Source organism: Balaenoptera acutorostrata, chromosome 7, assembly GCF_949987535.1.
Source record: "Balaenoptera acutorostrata chromosome 7, mBalAcu1.1, whole genome shotgun sequence".
Classification (NCBI taxonomy): Eukaryota; Metazoa; Chordata; class Mammalia; order Artiodactyla; family Balaenopteridae; genus Balaenoptera; species Balaenoptera acutorostrata.
In genome coordinates, this window is record NC_080070.1 from 287696 (window position 1) to 312237 (window position 24542).

The window sequence follows — 24542 nt, forward strand, 5'->3', positions numbered from 1 at the left end:
GAGAATTCTTCTATTCTAACCACTGTACATAAATTAAATAATCCCGATGGATTTAGAGGTTCCGGTCAGTTCGGCTCAGCCCCGTTCACACAGCCCAGTGGAGCTGGCCTTGCGGGAGGCTGCTGCTGACCCGGGCAGTGGAGTGGACTCCGGGGCTCCGGGGCGGGTCCCATGTGGTGGTCCGCGCGACCAGGTCCCAGTCTCTGGGGGGAGGGGGGGCGGGGAGCCGGATGTGGGGCTGGGCAGCGTCACCTGCACGGGGGTCGCCCTCTCTGGCCTCTGCTTTGCACTGTTCACTTCCACCCATTTCAGACTCTGTTGGTTCCCTGGGAATTGACATGACACGACACGACACTCTCGTTTGCTGTTTCCCGGGACCGGTCGCGCGGAAGGAGCAAAGGCCTCGGCGGGCGGGTCCACATGTCCTGAGGACGGAGCCCAAACCTGGGCGGAGGGGACCCTGAACTGGACCCGCGAGAAACCCCCGGGGAGCCGCTGGGGTGGGGGGCGGCCGCGAGGGGCTCCCACGAAGGTCACCCACGGGAGGCATCCACTGGACACCGTCCAGGTGAGCGCCCGGACCCCCGACCCCGCCCGAGCCCTCCTCCCCCCGTGGCACTGGACACGAGGCGTGCCAGGCGCCGGGCTCCAGTGGCGCAGGAGGTGAGCGCAGGGGGCCCGCGTGGACCCCACGGTGGGCGGTCAGGGCCCAACGCTTCCCAGCCCGCAGGTCGCGTCCCCCGGGTCCTGGTCCTTGGCGGGATCTGGGCAGCGCCGCAGTTCTGAGGTGAAGGCAGGGCACAGCATCCTAAGAGGACGATGGGAAGTTTAGGGATTCATGAGAAACTCGGTGAACGGCGCCGGGTGCTGGCCTGCTGAGGGTGCGCCAGGCCCCAGGAGCCTGACTGTTCCCTGCCTGGTCCCAGTTCTGGGGTGAAACCGCCCCATTGCTGGCGAAGCAGCAGCCACATGTGGCCCAGAGAGAACCAACCTGCCCCCCACTGAACGCTCACCTGTCACTGTGTCAGTGACACTGGGTGTAGGCAAAGGCCATCACCCCAGAATTCTCCTGCCCTTAAATCCCTATAACTGTACAATTAAGAGAATTTATATATTTGCATCATCTTTACACAAAACTAATTTTTAATAATAAAGCATAGTGCAAATGTGCCTGAACAGACATCCCAACATTACCAGCAGAAGTCCAACAAAGTATTAAAGAAACACAGGTGGGAGGTCATTTCAGCAGAGTCAGTCCTTTAATTTAAACCTGTGAATATGTCATTTTACGTATGACTAAGAAAACTGTGCATTAAATACATTTTTATTTGGATTGTTTAAAAATCTAGTAATAAATGTTATAATATTTTAAAGCTGCTCTGAAAATCAGTAGAAATATTCTTGGAAAAGAGCATCCTACCTGGCTCTCTGTTGCCTCTGAAGTTCAGTATACACTAAAATGCTGTTTCCATTCAAAAATAGTAATTTATTTATGGCATACTGAAGTGATATTCTTGAAAAACGAACTCTGGACAGACACACGCCTCTATCTACACGAATGTACACCCATCAGCTGTAACGTCGCGGTCACCGCACGGCTTCCTCTTGGCGTCCCGCCACCTACAGGGCTTCCCGCAGCAGCAGCCGCAGCCTCTGCAGCTCGTCGCCCACCGGGGCCACCCACTCCCGCCGCAGGTACTGGACGTCCACGTCGCCTGAGGCTCTGGCCAGCACCAGGGCCAGGAAGCCACTGCGGGTCTTCTCTGCTTCACCCACGACAGTCATGGCCACCAGCCTGAAATCGAGAAGCACACGCCGTGTGATCCTGAGCCTCCCAATTACCCACCTTCCCAGGGGGGAGCAGGAGGAAGAGAAACGCTGAAAACATAGCGGGTAAGCTCCTTGACATCAGTCTGGGGATGATATTTTGGATCTGAATCCAAAAGCAAAGGCAACAGAAGCAAACAGGTGGGACTACTAAGCAGCTTCTGCGCAGCAAAAGAAACCAGAAACAAAATGAAAGGGCAACCTACAGAATGGGAGAAAATACTTGCCAATCATACATCTGTTAGGGGGTTAATAACCAAAACATAAAGATCTCATACAACTCAATAGCAAAAAACCAAGCAATCCAATTACACAATGGGCAGAAGATCTAAATAGAAATTTTTCCAAAAAAGACACACAGATGGCCAACAGACAAGTGAAAAGATGCTCAACATCATTAATCACCAGGAAAATGCAAATCAAAACCACAATGAGCTATCACCTCACACCTGTCAGAATGTCCATCATCAAAAAGAAAAGAAATAACAAATGCTGGAGAGGGTGTGGAGAAAAGGGAGCCCTCCTGCACTATTGGTGGGAATGTAAATTGGTGCAGCCACTATGGAGAACAGTGTGGAGGTTTCTCAAGAATTAAAAATAGAACTACCATACAATCCAGCAATTCCACTCCTGGGTATTTATCCAAAGAAAATGAAGCCACTATCTCGAAGAGATATCTGCACTCCCACGTCCACTGCAGCATTATTCACAAGAGCCAAGACATGGAAACAACCTAAGTGTCCATCAAGGGATGAATGGATAAAGAATATGTTTTATATATATATGTGTGTATGTGTGTGTATATATATATATATATCTCAATATACATGTGGAATATTATTCAGCCATGAAAAAGGAAATCCATTTGTGACAACATGGATGGACCTTGAGGGCATTATGCTGAGTGAAATAAGTTAGACAGAGAAGGACAGACACTGTGTGATCTCACTTCTGTGCAAAACCCCACCTTCACCCTGCACACACACACACACAAAACAGGCTCACAGAGAACAGACTGGTGGTTGCCAAAGGAAGGGGGTGGGGTGTGGACCAAACGGGCGAGGGGTACAAGCTTCCAGTTATAAAATGAACAAGCCGTGGGACGTAGTGTACACATGGCAACTATGGTTAATAACACTGTGGTGCATATTTGAAAGTTGATGAGAGTAAATATTAAAAGTTCTCATCACAAGAAAAAACTTCTGGAACTATGTAAGGTGGCAGATGTATCATTTGACAGTATATACAAACTTCACATCATTATGTTGTGCACCTGAAACCAATATGTTTTACATCAATTATACCTCAATATAAATAAATAAATAAACGATAGATAATATAATTCTTTGATCCTTAGACTATTTTGGACTAAATATGAAATAAACACACTTTAAAGTGGTTTTTTAAGATCTTACTCAAATATACAAATATAAAACTAATATTTAAATTTATATATAAATAACCATACTTTAAAGTGTGGTGGCCTTATACATAAATCAAGTAAGAAAGACCATCAGTGATGCTTCTGCAAAAAATCACCTAGGAGGGCTCATCCTGAGTTTCATCAGACTTACCTGTCCGGATAGACGGGCTGTTTGGCGACAGGACCCAAATCGCTCTCCAGGAGGTCCCAAATATACACACAGGATGTGTCGTCCTGGACCAGGAACACAGCCGGTCTCGTGGAGGACCACTGCAGGCCAGTGACGGCGCGGCCGTCGGTGCTCTTGTCCCACTGCAGGAGCGGCTGCTCGGCCGTCAGCTGGTGCAGCCTGATGCTCCCGTCAGAACAGCCGGCCTGGGGGAGGCGCGGAAACCTTATCACAGTTCTTTTCTCTTTTTCACTCAAGCTCAGTAGCCAAGGGAAATTTTCAGAACGTCAAGCTTTTTTTGTTGTACAGCAAAAATATTTGGTTTATATTTTGTTTTCCAAACATAAAATCGTAACATTAAATCTTGTCCTCACAAATCACAAAGGTGAGCGTTTGGAGATTCTGATACACTTTGTACCCCCTGTCCCTCCCCAAAAGGGCTAATAATCGGTGAATTCAGTGACCATATAAATAGGTGTTTATTCTTAACAAAGCTGAATATTGCTGATTCAAGCATAGGACATTAAGATTGGCAAGACTGACGTCTTTTTTTAAAAAATCACATACATTTGCACATATAATATGGCTTTATATTCCTTTTGGATTGAAATTTCCATAAAACAAAATTCAGCTGGCCTAGTAAAAGACTAAATTTTTAGCCTAGGAAAAGGAAATTGAATTCCTTTTTACTCAATATATTTAATTCTTCACACATTTAATCTTTCAAAAAAAGCAGAGGCAAGATATAGCAATCACGAAAGCTTCTAAAGTAAATGAACAGATTTATGCATAATAGAGCCAGGTGCCCACTGCCGGGAGGGTGGAGGGGACCCTGGGCCAGCCCGGGACTAGGGTGTGCGTGTGACGCCAGGTGGGTGGTGAGTAGATGGAGACCAGAGGAGACCTCGAGGTCGTGTCCTGTACACAAGCACTTCTGACTGCCCAGGTCTTGGTTTCTAGGTATTTTTCTCCTAACAGGAGCCAGGACTCCTGTGAGAAATGGCTGATCCCGAGGGTTCCTGTGCCAGAAAGCAAAGAGGGGCTCCCGGAACAATGTCAGAACCACCTCCAGGGACCCCTTCCCCCGGGGGGGCCATCTGAGCAGCGGCATAAATGCAGGCAGCGAATCTGAGACGCACTGAGGACAGTGAAAAGCCTCGTGTCCACGTTTAGACAAGGAATATACATGGAGGAGGAAAGGCAGTCTTCCGACCAGCGACAGCGTGCATGGAATTAACGACAGAGCGACAGAACCGGCCTGGCGACCGACACGGGGTGGGGTGAGAAGCAGCAGAAGCTCAGTGTCTGTGCGTCTTCCACCAGCCCCGGCTGATCGGGCAGGGAAGGAGGGGCCCCACGGTCAGGAAAGGCCCGCATCTGATCGTGAGGAGACGTCCCCAGACTCAACAGGGGACGCCCAGGCCCTCTGTGCGACGCTGGGGCCGGTCCCAGGTGAAGGCGGCGAGGAGCCACAGTGACTGAACGGGACGCGTGACCTGGGCCACGGCGCTGCTCACGAAGGACACTGCCGGGACAGTCGTGGGCTTGCGCTCAGACCCGCAGAGAGCAGGACTGACTCGGACGGGCCTGCGCTACAGGAGACCAACACCCGGCCCCTGCGGTGGAGCGTCCTGGCCACGGCAAGTGTGTCACCGCACACTCAGGATGGTGGGGGGCAAGGGAATGCTTTGTGCCGTCCTCGTAGCTTTTCTACAAGCCGAAAATTACATCAGAATAAAACGTCTGAAGAAGATCCAGACGACAGCCTCATGGAATGAGCTGTGCCGACCACACGGATGGGACTTAGGAGACCAGACCCGAGTGCTGCAGATCCCAGCAGACGCTGCAGAAGAATCGGTGCTTAAAACACAGGCGTTCTGGGCTTCCCTGGTGGCGCAGTGGTTGAGAATCTGCCTGCTAATGCAGGGGACACGGGTTCGAGCCCTGGTCTGGGAAGATCCCACATGCCACGGAGCAGCTGGGCCCGTGAGCCACAACTACTGAGCCTGCGCGTCTGGAGCCTGTGCCCCGCAACGGGAGGGGCCGCGATAGTGAAAGGCCCGCGCACCGCGATGAAGAGCGGTCCCCGCACCGCGATGAAGAGTGGCCCCCACTTGCCGCAACTAGAGAAAGCCCTCGCACGAACCGAAGACCCAACACAGCCAAAAATAAATAAATAAATAAATAAAGTAGCTATACAATTAAAAAAAAAAAAAAAAATCTAGAAAAAAAAAAAAAAACAAAAAACACAGGCGTTCTTACCAGGAATATCGGTTCTCCAAACGGTGAAAAGTCAATCACGTTCACCTTCACCGGCCTCACGCCCTGCTGCTGGGGCCTGAACAACCTGGGAGAGACTCTCACGTCCTGTCTGGTGCCCTGGCTGATGAGGCCCTGGAAGGGAGAGTAAGGAGGGAACCAGGCGGGGTAAAGCTCTTTTTCTTGAAACAATTTAATCAACATTCTGATTAAAGCAAACAGCAAGTTTATCTCCAACAAAGATACTTACAGAATGAAATCTAGACCATTACTCACCATGTCTGTGCCAACAACAAAGCGATTAGGGTCTGAAGGCAGAAATTTAACGTTCAGTGTTTGTGTGGACCCCCAAAATTCATAACCTTTATGGGAAAGGCTGGAAAACAGCAAAGATGAACAGATGGGCAGTCTTGAAACTGTCAGGGCGGAGGTGACACTTAACACTGTCACCTGCCGTCTGCCACTGGACGCGCTTCTAGCTCCTTTTCCCTTCGGTTACCACGCTCTGGACAGTTCCTTCAGCCCGTCCCCTTGCTCACTCATTCTTTCTTCTACTGTCTAATCCACTCTTTCATTCACAGACTTAAATTTCAGAGACAACAGTTCCATTTCTAGAAATGTCTTTCTGATCGCACAATTCTCTCTCGTACCCTGGTGGGTGTCCCTCACACGGCAGTGTCCGTGACTCTCTCCCCATGAGCCTGGCTGTGGACGTGCCCGCCGGTAGGCAGCTGTCCCGGAGCTGACAGCCCCTGGGCACTGGTCTGCCCCACACTCACTTCTCAGCTGCGGACCCCTGACCACACCCCGACTCGGCTTCTGGGATTCTCCAGCTGGAGGGGCAGTGAGTCCCAGGGTCCCGGGCAGGGGTCAGCTCCAGCTCGCTGCCCAGCAGGCCTGACACGTCCCTGGTCCCCACGGGAGCCAGCTCCCAGCCCCACCACCACCCAAAAGCCTGAAGGCTGACTTCAAGCTCCACCCTTATTCTGGCACTTTCTTCTCTTTTTTAAAAGACTGTATTTAGTGTGTTGTTGGTTTTTTACCTTGCACAGCGTTTGTATTGTAACAACCAGGGCCCAGGGCTGCTCCTGCCACGCTGCCCCAGTCCCGGGTTGGGGATCTGGCCCCTCAGTCTCTCCCCTCTCTTCTTACCTCTGGCCCAGATCCCCGCCTCGGGGCCCGCTGCCCTGGTCACCGCCATGCTGGGCCGACCAGGTCCCGCCCCTCCCGCCCCCAGGCCCCCTCCTCCCTCCTGGTCCTCAGCTGCACGGTGCCCCTCAGCTAAGCTGAACGTCGGGCGAGAGGCAGGCTCTCCCCGGTTCCTGGAACCAGCCGGCCACCAGGTGCGCTCAATCCTGCCCTTTGCTGAGCCCAGCCCTCCGTCCCCACGAGTGCCGCCTGGTTCAGACTCTCATCTCTGCTCTCCATCCGTCCCCACGACAGCTCCTGAGGCTGGCCCTGAGTCCCCTCCTCTGTTCCAAGCTTACGCTGTCGCCAAGTTCACGGCTCTAAACTGCAACAAGACACGATCCCTCCCCACGATCGAGACGAGTCCCCTCCTCTGTTCCAAGCTTACGCTGTCGCCAAGTTCACGGCTCTAAACTGCAACAAGACACGATCCCTCCCCACGATCGAGACGAGTCCCCTCCTCTGTTCCAAGCTTACGCTGTCGCCAAGTTCACGGCTCTAAACTGCAACAAGACACGATCCCTCCCCACGATCGAGACGAGTCCCCTCCTCTGTTCCAAGCTTACACTGTCGCCAAATTCATGGCTCTAAACTGCAACAAGACACACCCCTCCTTCCGTAGAGCTCCGAGACGAGTCCCCGTCACCTTCAAGGGAACCGTCTGAACCTTAGGCGCAGCGGACCCGCCTCGGGGTCAGGCCGCCGACTCTACCCCTCTCTTGACAGCAAACCTACCGGCAGGTCTGAAACCATCGGCGTCTTCATGCCTCTGGGCTCCCTCTGCCCGGGGCAGGCTCCCTGACTCTCATCTCAGCCCGCGTCCCACCGCCGTCCCTCCTCCGAGCCCACACGCCGCGTGGCTCCCCCCAGCGCTTCCCGCGTGTGCCGAGCCACGGGGATGAGGAGCCGTGCCACCAGGCCACTCTCGGGGAGGCCCTGCTGCCCCAGGCGTCAGGGGCACTGCACCCAAGGTCCCCCTCCTCCCCGGATGCCCGTGTCCAGGGCCGAGGGAGGGAGGCTCAGGCCTGGCAGGGGGGCTCTGGGGAGCCGCTCCTGCTCTGAGCCCCCGGGCCAGGCAGCTGCCGGGGGGCCCGCCTCTCAGCTCAGCCCCCTCGCCGCCACCCCTGCCAGCCTCCCTCCGCCAGACGCCGACCCCACGGCTGCAGCGGCTACTGGCCACTTGTCTGCACTGAGGGCCCTGAGCGAAGAGGCACCACGAAGCAGCCGGGAGGGCACGCTCCACTCGGCACGTGTGGGCACGGTCCGGACGGATGTTTGTTACCCCCGGGCCTGGGGAGGCACTGCCACGCCTTTAGCGGGGAAAACCCAACGTCAGCTATGGCGACACTCTCCTTTAAAGAGCGTATAGTTAAGCACAGGAGAAATTTATAGTTAAAAGACAAATGCACTGCATGGTATGAAGTGATACGGCCATAATGGAGATGAGAATGGTCTCACAGAGATTCAGTGAGCGGTCAGGGGGCCACCCGTGGCGGGCTCTGCAGCGTATTAGATGAGTTTTTTCAAACATAACTCACTCCTTGTCATAATTATACTGAAATCAACGGCAGGTGATTTACAATCATGAAGCACGTATGAATTCATTGATACAACCCAGAGGTGTTCTGTCTGAGGAGGAAAAGTCAGGCTAATATCAAAGCGTTTTCCAGGGTAAATCACAGGCTGACAGCTAGGCCCTGACTGCGGCGAAAAGATGAGAAAAGACATCTTCGGGAAATAAATTAACATGAAGTATATAAATACCACAAACAATATTCACACATCTAAGATTTTTACATCCTATTAAGTTATTTGAGTAAAAACAGAAACCTAATTTCTGAATAAAACTTTCATACCAATGTTTCTAGTTCCTGAAACTTGTCTATTTAACTTCAGGGTTGTATTAAAACTGGATGAAAAAGAGTCAAATCGTACCAATTCATACGATAGAAAATATTTTAATCAAAGAAAAATGTTAGCTCTATACCTGGCAATTGCATTTATTACTTTAATTCGTTAATAATAAACTAAGTATCAAATAAACAATTTAGCAAAAATACAATGGGAGAAGTTAGGGTTCTTCAGCACCAGCCCGGCGTGCCTTATTACCTCACACTATTTCCTCCTGGGGAAACAGGGCTTTGTAAGCAGGGAGGCGGCACAGACCTACCTGTCACTCAGCTGAATCGCGGCACTATGCACCAACTTTATCCTCCCTCCAGGTAGTAAGCCTACAAACAGAGAAACCAGAAATAAATGCTCCTCTTAATACAAGTTAACCAAAATCCAATTACATTTGCCTGGAATTATTTTTCATTGCTTAAATATCTGTTAGGAAATAATATAAAAACGTAGATTGATGAAGAGTGTCCTGTCCCTCACGCAGGGGAGGTTCCTGCAATTGCCTTAGGATATGAATTAAGAATTTGCAGTTCAGGGCCTTAGGGGAAGAGGGTTGGTGGAATCAATTTCAAAAAGCCTTTACATTTTTAGATTTGAGTTGAAAAGGGAAGTACATTTAAGCAAAAAAAAAAAAAATCAATATTTAACAAACCTCCAATGCCCCACAGAAACCCTCTCCTGTAAGCGTCCTCTGGTGCCCGTGTCGGTTCCCCATGCAGGTGGGGAGGCCCCCTCCGCCCCCTCTAGCCCCGTCCTGCCCCGCCCGATGTCCCACACCCGCGGCAGCCCCAGGTCACAGGGAGCAGAGTGGATGCTGCACGAAGACGAGGCTGAGAAGAGAGGCCCCTCGGGACGGTTTCCACCGCATCCTTTCTCCAGGAGAGGGGGGGGTCCACAGCACCGGCCCCTCCTCATTTCAAGAAGTCAGAGGGACTCTGGTCCTATTTTCTGGCTGGCTCTACGGGAGTGCCCCCGGCCCGAACAAGGTGAAGGGGCCGGCCATTAAATAAGCGGCTGGAGCTGCTGAGGAAGTGCAGGCGGGCGGTCCCTCGGTGCCCAAGCCCAGGGCATCGGGACAGCAAACTGCCGGCCACAGAGCCCCACCCCCCCGGTGGCTCCAGTCTCAGAGGTCTTGGGGGTCACACACACCCAGGCCTTAGACACCGAGTCTCGGGGACGCCCTCGGGGAGCACGGAGCAGACGACACGCACGGGCCTCCCGTGACAAGGGCGTCAGGGGCCTGTTCAACAGCCGACAGGTTATAAAATACACAACTTAATTTTCATTTTCCATGCAGCTAATTACTGATTCTTCAAAGCGGTTATCAGTATCTTTAATCTTTATTGATTTTAGCAACCGTTGATTAAAATCAGTTTTTATTTAATAGTTACCTAAGTCACTTATTGCACCTGCAGTATCTGCCTTTGCTAATTCAACCACCACCTGAAATAGAACACTGAAGATGAATATCAGCACGTGTAATAATCGTGAAACAGTCTAAGCAAAGCGTAGCTCTAATTAAGACAGCATGTTACATTAGGCACTAAAAACTTAATTGCTCCAGAAAAAAGACTAGCGTTTATTAGTTGTAAATCCCCTTCTTCGACCTGTTCCTCTACACTCTGCGACCGGTCAATGCCCTGTGCATCTCTGGCCCTGACACTGCTCCCCTTTCACTCCCACAGGCACCCCCAGCAAGCCCGTCTCGTCCTGGTCTCCCCGCCGTAGCTGACTGCATGGTCGCCCCTGCTCCACACGCATCTCCCCCGCCACCCCGGCCACCGACCACCGACCGCCACGCAAACCCTGGCGCGAGCGCGAGCGCATCCGACTCACCCACACGTTGAGAACCCCACTCTCATCCAAGGAAGCAACGTGGAAGGACAGGCCTGCTGGCTCTAGCGAAGACAGAACCGGGGAAGGACCAGCTCATAACCAGGAAACCACATCTCACAACTTGAGCTCAGGATTTTACGGAAGTGAAGGGTCACGTACCTTCTTGAGAAGAAAAAGGTGAAAGCACACAGCTCTGTCTTTTGCAGACAGACCCTGCGATGGGCTCTATTGCCTGGAGGGGACTGCGGTGGTTTACAGACGTCAGGACACCATCTGGGGATGAAAAGCACAGGCACCACACGCACGTAGTGAGTCGTGGAGCAGAATTAACACTGTGCAGGGACAGGCACATCTTCCCAAAGCACAAGGCCACGCGGACCACGGTGAAAGGACACGTGCCGTGGCTCTCAGCGTCACCGAGGAGCAGAGGCCACAGACCTCGTCACACCTGTGAGAAGAGAGACGGGCCCTGTGTCTGCACGACGGCAGGTACAAGGATGGACAGAGCGGGCGGGGGGCTCTCCACGGCAAGAGGGAGTCGCAGAGACAGAGCAGAAGCTGGGCCACCCCGGCTGCGGGGGAACGGGGGGCTCACGGCCAGAGCAGCCCAGGGAACGGGGAGTAGGCAGACTCGGGAGCTGCAGGCTCCCCCCACCCCCCCCCCCCCACCGAGAGCAGCACCTTTAAAGAAACGACACCTCACGGTCCAACGGAACAGAGCTCCTCTGACCTGGCATATCCACCTACAAAATGTCCAGGAGTAGAAAAGAACAGACAAACTCCACACAAAGCTACCGTAGGAACTCGAGAGAAAATGCAAGTGAAAGTATTTCAACCCATGAAAATTCTCCCTCCAAAAAGCAAGCGTGAAACAGAAGACCAAAATCCAAACTACATCACATCTTTTCAAAAATACATTTGGAAATGTATTTAAAGCACATAAACAAACAAAAACACCTGGAATCAGAAACCCAGAACAAAAATGGATTAAAAAACATCAAGAAAGAAAATGAGAGTTAGGGCTGAACTCAGGAAAGAAACTGAAGAAAAAGACAAAACGGTCTCAGGAATGAAGAATAAGTGACAGGGTTTCAGATTCAATGAACTTGAGGGAGGCCCACTGAGGAAGGGGTGTCCTCTGGATGTGAGGTTACTGAAACTTTGAAGGTTTTAATGGCAATGTTTAGATGGCAAAAGAAAACGAAGGAAGCACGTTAATGGAGTAATTAAGTTTAAAAACTTAAAGAGTTTTAGTGTTTTGAACATGGTGGTGAATTCAAAGGTTAATTAGTAATAGCAGCAGCAGTTAGAAAATGCACATTCTTAAAAGATATCTTTTCTAACAGCATCAAACCCATAAGGTACCTATAAACTCATACATTCTCAATAGTGGCAATTTCACCCCCAAAGGGGCAAAATTGGTTGTTGGGAGACAAAAGAAACCTTGCCCTTTTATGTATAAAACACAGATGTACTCAGAGAACGTAAAGAGATATGCAGTATACATGCGGCGCTCCATGCAGGGGCGATCAGGCTAATTGGTGAAGAGAAGGAGGCACACCTGACACGCCTGACACAGGACCGTGTCCAGAGCACACGAGGCCTCGAACAACGCAACAGTAAGAAGCAACAAATCAACTTACAAACGCGTGAAGACCTAAACACACCCCACTGAAGACAGACAGCAAATAAGCACCTGGAGACGCTCCGCATCCCACGTCCTCAGGGAAACACAAAATAAAACCTCGAGACACGCTCGCACCCACCAGAAGGGCAGGAAGCCTGCCGGCCCCGCTGGTGAGGACGTGCGGCCTGTGGCGCCCGGGGTGCAGGCTGCAGTCCTGACCGCCAGCCACGGGAATTAACCAGGAGCCCGCCCACCAGCGGGCGCAAAAGCCCACGTGGTGCCCAGCAGAGACCCTGCCCAGAGAAGGAGGCGTGACGTCCTGCGCCCCGCACAGCTGTGACCGCAGGCACATCTCCCGAAGGGACGGGGGCCAGGCTCGAAGGTCTGGGCCCCGCAGGGTCCCGTCACTTGCCTCTGAGAAGGTAAAACTACAGAGAAAAAGCCGATCCTGGGAATCGTGAGGACGGGGAGACGCAAAGCCAGCTGTGGGTGTGGGGGCGGGGGTCCCTGGGCAGGAACAGGGAGAAGGACGGTGAGAAGACAGTCAGGTCTGAGTGCAGGCCCTGCCCGAGGTCAGTGTGCTCATGGACAAGCCTCCCATCCCTGAGTACTGGCAGGTGGGCAGAGACGGCTGCTGAACAGGTCACGTCCACAAAGCACTGAGAGAAAACTCCAGAACACAAGTGCCTACCCAGGGGCGGGGCAGGGTGGGGTGGTTGTCGTGCTTGTCCTTGTTTGTGGTTGTGGTTGTGGTTATGGTTGTGATTGGCGGTGGTTGGAATTGTGGTTGGTTGCGGCTGTAGTTGGTTATGGTTGTAACTGGTTGTGGTTATGGTTGTGATTGGCTATGGTTGTAATCGTGGTTCTGTTTGTGGTTGTAGTTGGTTATGGTTGTAACTGTGGTTGTGGTTGTGGTTATGGTTGTGGTTATGGTTGTGATTGGCTGTGGTTGTAATCGTGGTTGTGGTTGGTTGTGGTTGGTTATGGTTGTAATTGTGGTTGTGGTTATGGTTGTAGTTGGTTATGTTTGTAACTGGTTGTGGTTATGGTTGTGATTGGCTGTGGCTGTAATTGTGGTTGTGGTTGTGGTTGTGATTGGCTGTGGTTGTAATTGTGGTTGTAGTTGGTTACGGTTGTAACTGTGGTTATGGTTGTGTTGTGGTTGGTTATGGTTGTAACTGGTTGTGGTTATGGTTGTGACTGGCTGTGGCTGTAATTGTGGTTGTGGTTGTGGTTGGTTGTGGCAGCAGCCGCATGGCATGAAGTATTCACAGGAGCCTAACTAGGGGCCTTGGCAGGTCCGGTGGTTCTGGTTCCTTTCGACCCCCGAGAGGCCACTACTTCTCTCCTTCAGCTCCAGTGGGGCTGTCTGAGCCACAGGAGCGCACATACCAACACACCTCAGGCTGATTTAAAACCGGGCGCCATCTCACTGAGGACCTGAAGTCCCCAGAGTTAACAGGACGGAGCACTCCCATCACCACTGCCGCTGCCCGAGCAGCTGCCGCAAGGAGGCTGTTTCTCCTGGTTATCACAGGTCTCTTTTGCTCTTAGGTCAGAGCCATCCTCTGGGATGACCTGCATGAACGATGCAAAGGGATTTCACGGCTTCTCCGGAAGACCCTGGGCTGGCGGGCAGTGTCACTGACCGGTGGAAAAGGTTGCGGTCCTGAACGTCCAGAAGCACCCGCTCAGCTTCACGTAATGATGGATCCTGGCATCTTCCCTCAGGTCCCACACGACCACCGAGCCGTGCACGGTCCCAGCAAACAGCAAGAAGGCTTTAAAGGGGCTAAAGCAGCAGCACGTGACCTAGAAAGATGCACAGAAAGCCGGAGGCTGACAAGTGGAGGCACCGGTGCCCATGGACCTTCCACCTGGAAGCCGAGGGCATCTGCGTGTCGCCTCCTTGGGTGGCGGGAGGGATGGCGGCTGCGGGGCGTGGCCATGGTGCCTCGATTCAGCCCCATCAGGTGGCCCAGAAGGGCTGAGCCCTCCTGCCATTTTATTTACATCCTGCATCACAGTAAGTTGTTATTTTCAAGCCCCCAAAACTGATACCCATAAAAGTTATCCTTCTCCACAGCTTTGGAAGAAATAGACGACTTTGAGGTCAAGGAGCACATGACTAGAAACACACGTGTAGAAGGGCAGCTCTCCCACTGTACCCGCGTGGTCATCACACCACAGCCCCGCTAACCAGGGGCAGGAAACGCACAAGGCCAAGGACTTGGAAAATCTCAGGCACATTAAGAAACCTCTACAATATCCGGACCAACTGGAGCAAGCCGGGAAGCATACTTCTGGGATCCCAGGGGTGCCAGAGCCAATGTTTCCATTAAGTCACAGCCACGACAGTGCTGAACGCCAGGGACTGAGAGGCTGCGGTAACCTGGCCCCTCTGTCGAGCTGGTCCTTCCAACTAGGAGTTTCTGCACCTTGTCACCCTGCACACAGCTGGGGCGGCAGGGACAGAAAGCAGTGGCCTTGGAAGCCCTTCTGGTGCCTGCCCTCTGCTAGTGACACCCACGGCTCTCCCGGGCTGTACCTTCGATTCGCATATCAGGACCTTCTGGGGCCCCGACGGCTGCCAGATGTCCCACACGCAGAGCACGTATCTGCCATCCAGCAGGGGCGCGAAGGCTTTCCCAGGTCGCCCGTGCACGGACACCACCATCTGCCTCTGAACCTGAGAGGCATGCAGGTAGGATACCCTCCGGTCTGAGGATAAGACAAGAAAAATGTTTCTGCATTTAGTGATCTGCCAGAACCCACGTTAAACTAACATACTTAAGATTATTCAGATACATTTCAGCTTAATGAAGAAATAAACATGGTCTTTCCAAGATGCCCACACCTGAAATCCGGGTTTTGACAAATGGCCAAGCTCGACTTGAAAACATCCAAGTTGGCCTAGTTTGCTAGAAGCCACCCTCCTCCACGCTCGGCACAAAGCGGCCTGGGACTCCGCTGTCCATCAGCTACTCCCACGTGCCCGTGGGTGTGGAGGTGACCTGGGTGGGGCGTCACAGCTGCCCCATCAGTGCCTTCTCCCCAGGCAACAGGACCCTGCCTGACACCCATCTTCCCCCTGATATCTGTCCCTCAGACACACTGTCTGTTCCCCTCGTTCGGTCCACTTACAGAGGCAGGATTTCTGTCTGTCTGTCCACTGTGGCTCCAAGGCCTGGGACACTGCAGACACCCCTGAGTATCTGTGGAACCCAGAGAAGGAGTGGGCCACCAGCACTGCGCGTTTCCTGGCGACGGTGGCATCGAGCGGACTCTGTGAAGGTCCCGTGTCACTCCCTCGGAGCTCAGATCCAGGTAACGTGAACCAGGCCCAGGTCAAGGACACCTGCCATCCCAATCTCCCCTCCCGTTACCTCAAAACTCACTTTACTGAAACAAAACACAAGAAAAACCTCCACTCTGCCCACACTCGGAACTAAGGGGCAAGTCCCGGACAACACCCGTGCGTCCTCTGTCTCTAACTAAGGGTTCTGGAACAAGCACAACCCAGCCCCCAGCCCCGGCTCTGTGAAGCCGCCATCGCTCGTCAGCTCCTGGAGGAAAGGACTGCTTTAATTCCTGTTTCCTGGGCTGCAGGGGGAGGTTGGGGTGTGGACAGCTGTATTTTGAATGCTATAGGTGCAAAGATTTATTGTTTTTCTAATAGGATAACTCTTACCTTTTAAAAACAAAAATACCCTCAAACAACATGAGTTTTTAAAATTAACAATGCCATTTGTGCCAATGGTCAGTGCAGAGGTACGGATACGAATCTAGATCTCTACAGCAGGCAGGATAGAGGAACTTCTAGAACAAGCGGCATCAATACGCCGGGTCACGCAGGCCCAGAAGCACCCGGCAGAGCTGACTGCGGGGCCCCTGCACTCCTCGCTCCTCTCCACACAGACCAGGACCGTGGTTGCCACCCAAGCCCTCACCAGCCACTTGTTTTAAAAGCAAGGAGGCGACTCGCTTAAGCAATTTACACTTGGTCATGCGCACGCAGTTTGTTTCGTTTATGAACACATGCCGTTACACTCCATGTGTGACGACACGGGCTTCACTTCGGTAGATTTTATGCTCTGTAACCACGGATCAACTTGAATCTAAGTCAACAATGGGCTAAGTTAACCACACGACTCCCACCTGGACGCTCCCTCACGCCGCTCCCACTGTTCCTCTACCCACGAGTGCCCGTCATTACGGTAACGCACGCGCTCGAGTCTGCAGAAGCTGAACCTGCGCTCTCTGTTCAATAATCCCCCTGTCAACACAGGGTGTAACAGTAAGGATCACTGTCTCAACGCCAATGTTTACTTCGAGGACCGCTTACTTTGAAGGAATGGCAAGCTGGTGTTCAGCTGCGCAGAGCTATCGCTGAAATGCAGGGTGCAGTCCTGCGCCCGGGGTGTCCAGATCGGCTCCAACGCCACCCGATCCTCTTCAAGCAGAACCACAATCACCTTTCAAAGACACATGAGCAGTCCTTCTTCAACACTCTCAAATGGACTCATTTTACAAGATAAAACAAAGCACTACCTAATCTTACCTGTTTCTTAAAATAACTGCCTAAGTCTAAGACATCATATAAACGGACAGAATGAAATTATTTTGCCCTTTCCCCACAATAATAGAAACTACCGGGTAAAGTTCCATTAATGTAAACTCCAGAGCCATTATGTAACATTGGATGTCATTTTTCATAGTAAACCTTCTGCTAAAATAACAGGAGTGGGGAAAGGGACCCTCCAGCTTTTCTAGAAGAAACAGGGGCATGGAAATGCCACCTACAGCACCACATCCTGCTCACCGGGCTGCGGTTAAGGACCCAGTGTGACAGCAAATCGCCGTCACTGCCCTCACGGGTCATGGGTCACGCTCAGGATGACAATGGGGAAGAGAAAGGCGAGGTGGACTCAGGAGAGGCGCCCGCTGAGAAGGGACGGGACGGGGTGGGAGGCCCAGCAGTGAGATAAAGGTCTCCGACCCCCGGCCGCCCCTCCTTCCTGCTCCAGCCCACCTTTCCTCCACGTCACTCGGCACCCAAGCGTGTGAACTCTCACTGAGGCTGACTTCATGTGCATGTGAAAGCACGGTCGTATCTCGTAAAGCACAGACTCTCCGTAACGCAGCTCGGAGACCAACCACCAGGCATCCAGCACAGGGCTGAGGACAGGCTCATTCTGAATCTACATGTCAGGTTCATGTTTATTATACTTATCGGTGTTTTAGACTTGAATTCTGAGCTGACGTGGAAACCATACGAGACAACTGAAGAAACAGGAATGCCGACCTTACACTTGATGACACTGAGAAGCGTTACTGACCCTGATCCTCTTCCTCCAGGGACTCATACGGAAATACCCATGGCGGGACCAGGACGGTGACCGCGGTTTGTTTTGAAATAATTGAGGGGTGGATGGTGGGGTTCAAGAGGTGAAGGGCTGCAAGCTGGGGCCTCTGAAGCACGCGGCGGCCACCTGCCGCCCCTCAACCTTTGTACAGACTTTGAAGATTTCCATAACCAGTTTTTAAAGTCATGAGTTTACTAGTTTCAAATACCCTAGATGTGTGCTCACCTTGCCGACTTTGTATGTCTGGTTTTTAGTCTATATTCATTTCAAAATGCAAGCAATCAACATTACAGTACAGAATCCAAACACACAGACAGTGCCTGCAGCCACAGAAGCTGCTGGGGTCCCTGCCCGGGGCAGAGCGCACCTGGCAGGCGGCCCGGAGGAAGCTGCACAGGCGGGGCATGTTGACCTTCGGGACGACGGCGGCGGCATCAAGGGGGCTGCTCCGCTCACTCCCTGAAAAACAGCGTACATGAAACCAGCCGGTGCGACTCTCACGGTCACGGTTGCACACGTCAAAGGGCGTACGAGCGAACCAGGAGCCCTGGAGGGGAAGCCAGGGGGTCCCATCTCATCCTCTAGATCTCCTCCTGATTTCTCAGAAGTCTATAAACAGAATCCTACTTAAAGCATCAGTTTATTATGTATGTGTTACGTTTAGGTGTGTTATTTTCTTAGGATGAGGCTTCCCTAAGGAAAGGGAGTAACAGAGGTAATTCCTCAGAATGAACAATCCACCAGTAAAGCAACATTTAGCACGTAAATAACCGAGGAGAAGCCAGGGCGAGCAGAACTCTGCATATTCCAGGGGCTTCCATCTGTCTTGATGTAACATACCTGGAAAATGTACTTAAAGGTGAAACTTCTCTAAGAATGAGAACAGACTACCCCAAATTAAGAGCAGAGAGTGTTCTAGAAGCCCATCTGCAAAGTGCTGGTTTGGCGTGTCGGCTCTTTCCCTTCCGTTTAGGAACAAGTGTCGTGAACCCTGATCAGGGCCCAGTCCAGGCCTCCAGCTCTGCGCAGGTGCTAAGGGTGGTGTTTGGAAGAGCTCTGGTGTTTCCACAGTCACGCGGTGACAACCACACTCAAGACGGAGGAAAGAACAAGAAAGGGAGTAAACACAACTCCCAGGGTCGAGAGCAGAGGCTGGTTACCCCCAGACACAGCCGCGCCTTCCCCCGGGTGCTGGGTCCACACTTCCTGAGTCTCAACCTCTTCAGTCTGGACGTCTCTGTCCATGTTATCTTCATTATACTGAACGTAGGCCTGAAAAAGAAAGCTGGGCTGAACTGGCTTTGGATCTCAACCTCAGAGCCATTTCTCATTACTGAAAACAACTAAAATTTTTTAAGTTAATGATGACAGTCTTCTAGTTTGTCAAAAGTAAGCATCATGGCATAAATAACAATCATGCAAAGACTGGTTGTGTCTTACACATTTGATAAATATGGGCCTAAATTTCAAAAGTGTTTTCAAAAAGTCACAACAAACAATCCAGCTCTCGTTTGAAAATACGATGACCTAGTCCACCAACACCCTATTCTCTCAGAACACAGCAGCTTTGCAAAACCAGACACAAATTTATTTATCTGAAAAATGTACATGCTTCAGTAAAGGCAGTTTTGATACTAATAGCTTTAAGATGAGGAAAACAAGCAAAGAAGTTAGATAGTCTGCTCAAGGTCAGAGTGAGTCAGCTGCAAAGCCAGGGTTAATCTGTCAGCTTCTTAAATGTCCTCCTGTGACCTTCTCCCCCGTGAAAGATTACTGACTGATATACCCAAGAGCATGTTGATAGGTGCGCTGAGGGGACAGAAGAGCAATGTCCTGGGGATCCCTGACTCCAGGACTTCACCACCTCAGGAGGTGGACTGTCACACGGTCAACAACTGGAAGTACTGCAGGGAAAGACAGGGCTGTGGGGGACGTACTGGAGCAACCTGGAGCCAGAGGACACTCAGTGTCAGTCATCAGGGAGGGGTCACCTAGTTGCCGAGAGGGCAGGACAAGGACAAAGAGCAACAGGCAGGTAGATGGCAGGAGAGGCTGGGTGGCCTAAGCCAGGTAATGGAGAAAAACAGGTAGATGACAAAGGGACCCGGCAAGAAGGATCCACAGGCAGGTGATGGGGGAGCCTGGGAGGGTAAGGGGGGATCCACAGGCAGGTGATGGGGGGCCTGGGAGGGTAAGGGGGATCCACAGGCAGGTGATGGGGGGCCTGGGGGGATAAGGGGGATACAAAGGCAGGTGATGGGGGGCCTGGGGAGATAAGGGGGATCCACAGGCAGGTGATGGGGGGCCTGGGGGGATAAGGGGGATCCACAGGCAGGTGATGGGGGGCCTGGGAAGGTAAGGGGGATCCACAGGCAGGTGATGGGGGGCCTGGGGAGATAAGGGGGATCCACAGGCAGGTGATGGGGGGCCTGGGGGGATAAGGGGGATCCACAGGCAGGTGACGGGGGGCCTGGGGGGATAAGGGGGATCCACAGGCAGGTGATGGGGGGCCTGGGAAGGTAAGGGGGATCCACAGGCAGGTGATGGGGGGCCTGGGAAGGTAAGGGGGATCCACAGGCAGGTGATGGGGAGCCTGGGAAGGTAAGGGGGATCCACAGGCAGGTGACCAGGGGGCCTGGCACAGGAAGACCTTGAGAGGAGGGTGAGGAGAATGGAACAGGCAGGAGGGATACTGAGGTGAGCCCAGTGTCTTGGGATTTGGGAGGCACTCGGTCCCTGATTTTGGAGTCCCTACATGTAGGAACATACGTGCAGGACTCGGAGGCAGTGCAGGATGCTACAGCCCCACAGGAACCCAAGCAAGTGATCCGAGGTGACTTCCCGGTGACCTTCAGTAAACCCCCCCTACTTGGGGTTGTCCTCAGGGCTTGGGAGCGATCCACATCCGTGCCCAGGAGCCTCCAGGGCGCCGAGGACGCTGGCCCAACCTCCAGGTGACGAGCACATGACGCCTGCGTCCCTCACAACCACTCCCAGGTCTAACGTCCAGACAGGACACAGCGCCACAGAAATGCCTGCCAACGCACTGTACTCGCACTTGGCAGATAACCTGGTACTCACCTGCTTGGTGTTTTTTTTCCCAAAGTTTCTGATGTACATGTCGTACTCGTTCACTGGTGGGAGGTCCAGGAGGGAGAAGGTGAAGGAGAAGTCCAGGTCGATAAGCCGGAGCAGCTTTGTGCTGCGTGTCCTGGAAACAAGACGATGTGACATCAGCCACGTGCAAAGGGAAGAACGGGCGGGGGAGGGAGCCCCACGAGGAGCTGGCGGCTCCGGCCAAGGGGCGCGTGAGGTTCTGTCTAGGTGGGAGCCTGAGATGTTAACAGTCACTAAGGTGGGAACCCACGCGTGGACAGCGAGGCCGCGGGGCTGAACCCCCCGGCTGTGCTGTCGGCGCCCTCAGGCCCCCGTCCCGCCTGCCCGCCGCCCACCCCGCTCTGAGGGACTGAGCCCTGGCCACTCCCGAGGGACGCGTCCAGCCAGGCGAGCTCCTGCCCTCCACCACCCCGCCTTCGCCTGACAAGACACCGGAAGAGCCGCGCTGCTGCAGAGGTGATGGCGTGAGACCTGGGGGAGGGAAGCCCGCTCCCCACCAGTGCATCTCCCGGCTGACCCCACTCTCTCTAAACCTACTGCGTCCGTCCCAGATCTGGGCGGACTCTTGCATCTACTCCCAGATTGTACTGGGTTTAGTACAGCAGACCATGGGCTGAGATTCTCTTCTCCACTTTCATGAACCTAGGAATTTTGCAAATTTCTGCATTCACAGTCACGCACGCCTGGACGCTGACGCCCGGCGGCCCTGGCTGTTCAAAGCTCACACCCACCTCCACCAGAAGCTAACCTGGAGCCTGCGCTTCGTCGTCTACATAACTGGCCCGCGGCACCCACGGAGGACACCGACCCAGGAGGCACAGCGCCCGGGCACCCGACGGCAGGGCCAGTGTGGGACTCTTCGCCCATGAATCCCCAGCTGCCTCACACGAGAAACAGCGCTGGCTCTGAGTGACGCCAACCACAGGGCAGGAGGGAGCAGTACCACAGGCACCAGCTGGGCCAGGCCCACGCTCTGCTCGCGGGTCCCGGCCACCAGCCTCACGGGCCCCTGACGGTGACCGTGCCGCAGCCGTGACATGGGGGCTCCCAGGGCCCCCCAGAACTAACACCGATGCTAGGGCCGAGCTTGTCTGCAGCACTGCACACCTGCACCAGGACACAACATCTGGACGCGGGGAAACGGAGCACAAATGAAATCACGTGCCTGAACGCCAGCAGTGAAAACAAAGCAAGAGCTTATTTTTAAGGGTACATTGAAGAAAAGTGTATTAAAACTCCCTAATTCCTTCTGCAAAGTTCCCAACACACCTACTTTTGCTTAAGGGCCTGAGTCCGACTCTTCTGGCGGCGAGAGGCTGTCGCAAAGTCCAGGAAAATCCCACAAGCAGGGGTTTCGGAGGGGGAAACGTCTGCAGCTGCACACACACAAAAAGCGTTTTCGTGACACTGAAATGTTTCTTCAAGCAAAAGAAATCAAGAGTAAACCAACTAGAAGCATGCAAACCAATTATGTTCAGTAAGGTCTTTACACATAACTAGTGTTAAACATCTTCGACGAGCATTTAAGAACCACTCCAGCTACCGTCATCTAAAACTTTCAGCAACAAAGCAAAACTTCCTACGCATGTGCCAATCACACTACGTTTAGAAATATTTAAGGATACATATACGAGGCAGTCCTCCACTCCCGCCCCACTCTCCCCCTCCCCCTCCAAAAAGTGTGTCCTCTGGTAAGGGAGTTGAGATGTGAATGCACAAAACAACTGAAGAACAGAGACAGATGCAAGTTAATGCTGGATCAGCCACTCACTGTGGCAGAGAGAAAACAGGCAGACACGGGCAGGGTTTCGTCAGGTCACAGGGTGCAGAGGTCGTTGGCCTGGTGACCCACCGTCAACTGCCGAAAGCTCCCACCAGGACGGACAGCTCGGGCCCTCACCCTCCCGTGCAGACAGCCTCTGTTGCCTCTGTCCCCTAAGGATTTCTGCGCTTCCCGTGCAGAATGACCCCCGTCTTTGTCTACGCATTTATTTCAGTTGTATCTTACTCTGTCTTCTCATTCCTCTTGGATACATGTCTGAACTCCTGCAAAGAGCGTGCCCTCTCCTGCCATCTTACAGCTCTATCAGACCCACCAGGCACAGCCAGATCCCAGCCAGGGCATCCGCCTGGAGGCCGCGAGCAGGTTGCTGACCGAGCGCCTCCTGTTTCTCACCCCTCAGAACCCCTGGCACTCAGGACAGTCAGGACCGTTTATGAAAAGAACGCTCCTACCCTTACAAGTAACCCTATCATACCCAGATGCCAAGAACTTCTGAGCAAAATACATTTCCAATCTCCTAAAGAAAATCGCTGGGAGGGGACAGCTCCCTGGGGAACAGACCCTGTGCCCCCACGCTGCCCCTCTGACACGCCCGGGCCTCCTGCCGACCCTCACATTCCTCTGTCAGAAAACCAGCAGCCTGTGCAGCTGACGGATGACTCAGCACAGGGAAGGAGCAGGGCTGCGCCCAGGCCCCCCCCGCGCTGAGCAGAAAGCCCCCGCAGTGCCGCTTCCTAACCTGAGCCTCCACAGGCATCCCTGGGGCCCTGAGCACCTGCCAGGCGCTGTCACGGGGGCGGAGGGGCTGGGAGCGACGCGGGACCAGCACGCACTCACGTACCTGGCCCCGGCCCCCTGCCACGCTCCGTGCGGCCTTGCTTCTCAAACAGCTTCGAGGACAGCTCGCCGACCCGCTCGTTCTCTGCGTGGATGGCTTTCTGAATTTCCTGTATCTCCCTCCTTCTGGCCAGAGGAAGCTCTTCCGCCGTCTCTCCCGATTCAGGCTCACGTGCAAGATCGTCGTTGTCCCCGTCACAGACCTCAAAGTCATCCTCGTAGTCCTGCAAACAGTAACAGACACGCGCACAGCACAAAACGCACAACTTACAGTCTGGAACAGACATGGTCCTCAGCGCGGCTCAGGGCGACTTCTACAGCTCGCAGATCTCAACATCACTGAATCACAAACCTGTATAAACTGCTGCGTCTGTTTTTCTGCATCTGTATAAACTCTACAGAACTATATACACTAAGAGCTCTGAATGAACAATAATGTGCAAACGCCTTTGTGCTGAGAATGGGAGTGTATGTGCACGTAAACGTGTGCTACATGTGTACCCCATGTAGAGGTACTCATATATACGCATACACACGTGCACATATACGTATACATTTGATTGCATTTGATTACAGTGCACTAACAATAGCTTAAATAGAAAAACCACGTAATTACATCATATTGGTCAGCAATGGTAGACATATAGCAAACTTTTTATAGGTGCCAGACCTAAATCAAACAGCTATGGAGTATTGAGAGCAATAAAAAGAGAAAAAAACTATTAAGTTACTGATTTTAGAACAAATTATCTTTAAGCTGAGAAAATTTTAAATTTTTATACCTACTTCAAAATCATCTTCAAAACTGGCTGCGTATTCATCAGCTCCAGCATTTTCTAAGTCAATGTCTTCCTTTTCAATTTCCTAGAGGTAGAAATCAAACATATAATTAAAATATTCAATCATAAGTTGACTCTTGCAAATAGGTTGGGAAAATACATGTTTTCTCAGATTCACTTGATGCTGCTAACTTTAAAATGCAAATATTTATAAAACTAACATAACCTAATTACAACTCTTAAAGAAATACCCTAACTTATAAGTATAGCCAGAAAGAGAAAACAGTGAACAATCATATTCTTTTTGGGAAACCTCTATAATTCTGATGGCTAAAGAAAAAAGGTGTGGTACTTCCCTGGTGGCACAGTGGTTAAGAATCCGCCTGCCAATGCATGGGACGCGGGTTCGAACCCTGGTCCGGGAAGACC

The 24542-nt window shown here is 52.5% G+C and overlaps 1 protein-coding gene across 3 annotated transcripts in view; it reads right to left on the reverse strand.

Annotated features, from left to right (window-relative positions):
* Positions 1 to 1206: 1206 nt before the first annotated feature.
* Positions 1207 to 24542, reverse strand: part of DYNC2I1 (dynein 2 intermediate chain 1) — a 50245-nt gene continuing 26909 nt past the window's right edge. The window contains exons 9-25 of one of the 3 annotated variants that reach the window (XM_057549796.1): positions 24121 to 24198; positions 23339 to 23558; positions 21988 to 22090; positions 20679 to 20808; positions 18758 to 18869; positions 17965 to 18056; positions 16577 to 16706; positions 14780 to 14952; positions 13881 to 14043; positions 10764 to 10877; positions 10605 to 10666; positions 10160 to 10211; positions 9037 to 9097; positions 5955 to 6054; positions 5682 to 5813; positions 3402 to 3625; positions 1207 to 1795 (exon numbers count right to left, since the gene is read on the reverse strand). In XM_057549796.1, the coding sequence (XP_057405779.1) occupies positions 1621 to 1795; positions 3402 to 3625; positions 5682 to 5813; positions 5955 to 6054; positions 9037 to 9097; positions 10160 to 10211; positions 10605 to 10666; positions 10764 to 10877; positions 13881 to 14043; positions 14780 to 14952; positions 16577 to 16706; positions 17965 to 18056; positions 18758 to 18869; positions 20679 to 20808; positions 21988 to 22090; positions 23339 to 23558; positions 24121 to 24198 (2121 nt within the window). In that variant the 3' untranslated portion in view covers positions 1207 to 1620. Of the gene's footprint in view, positions 1796 to 3401; positions 3626 to 5681; positions 5814 to 5954; positions 6055 to 9036; positions 9098 to 10159; positions 10212 to 10604; positions 10667 to 10763; positions 10878 to 13880; positions 14044 to 14779; positions 14953 to 16576; positions 16707 to 17964; positions 18057 to 18757; positions 18870 to 20678; positions 20809 to 21983; positions 22091 to 23338; positions 23559 to 24120; positions 24199 to 24542 lie in introns of those variants that run through there. The other 2 variants (XM_028165930.2, XR_009008807.1) reach the window with 2 other exon arrangements.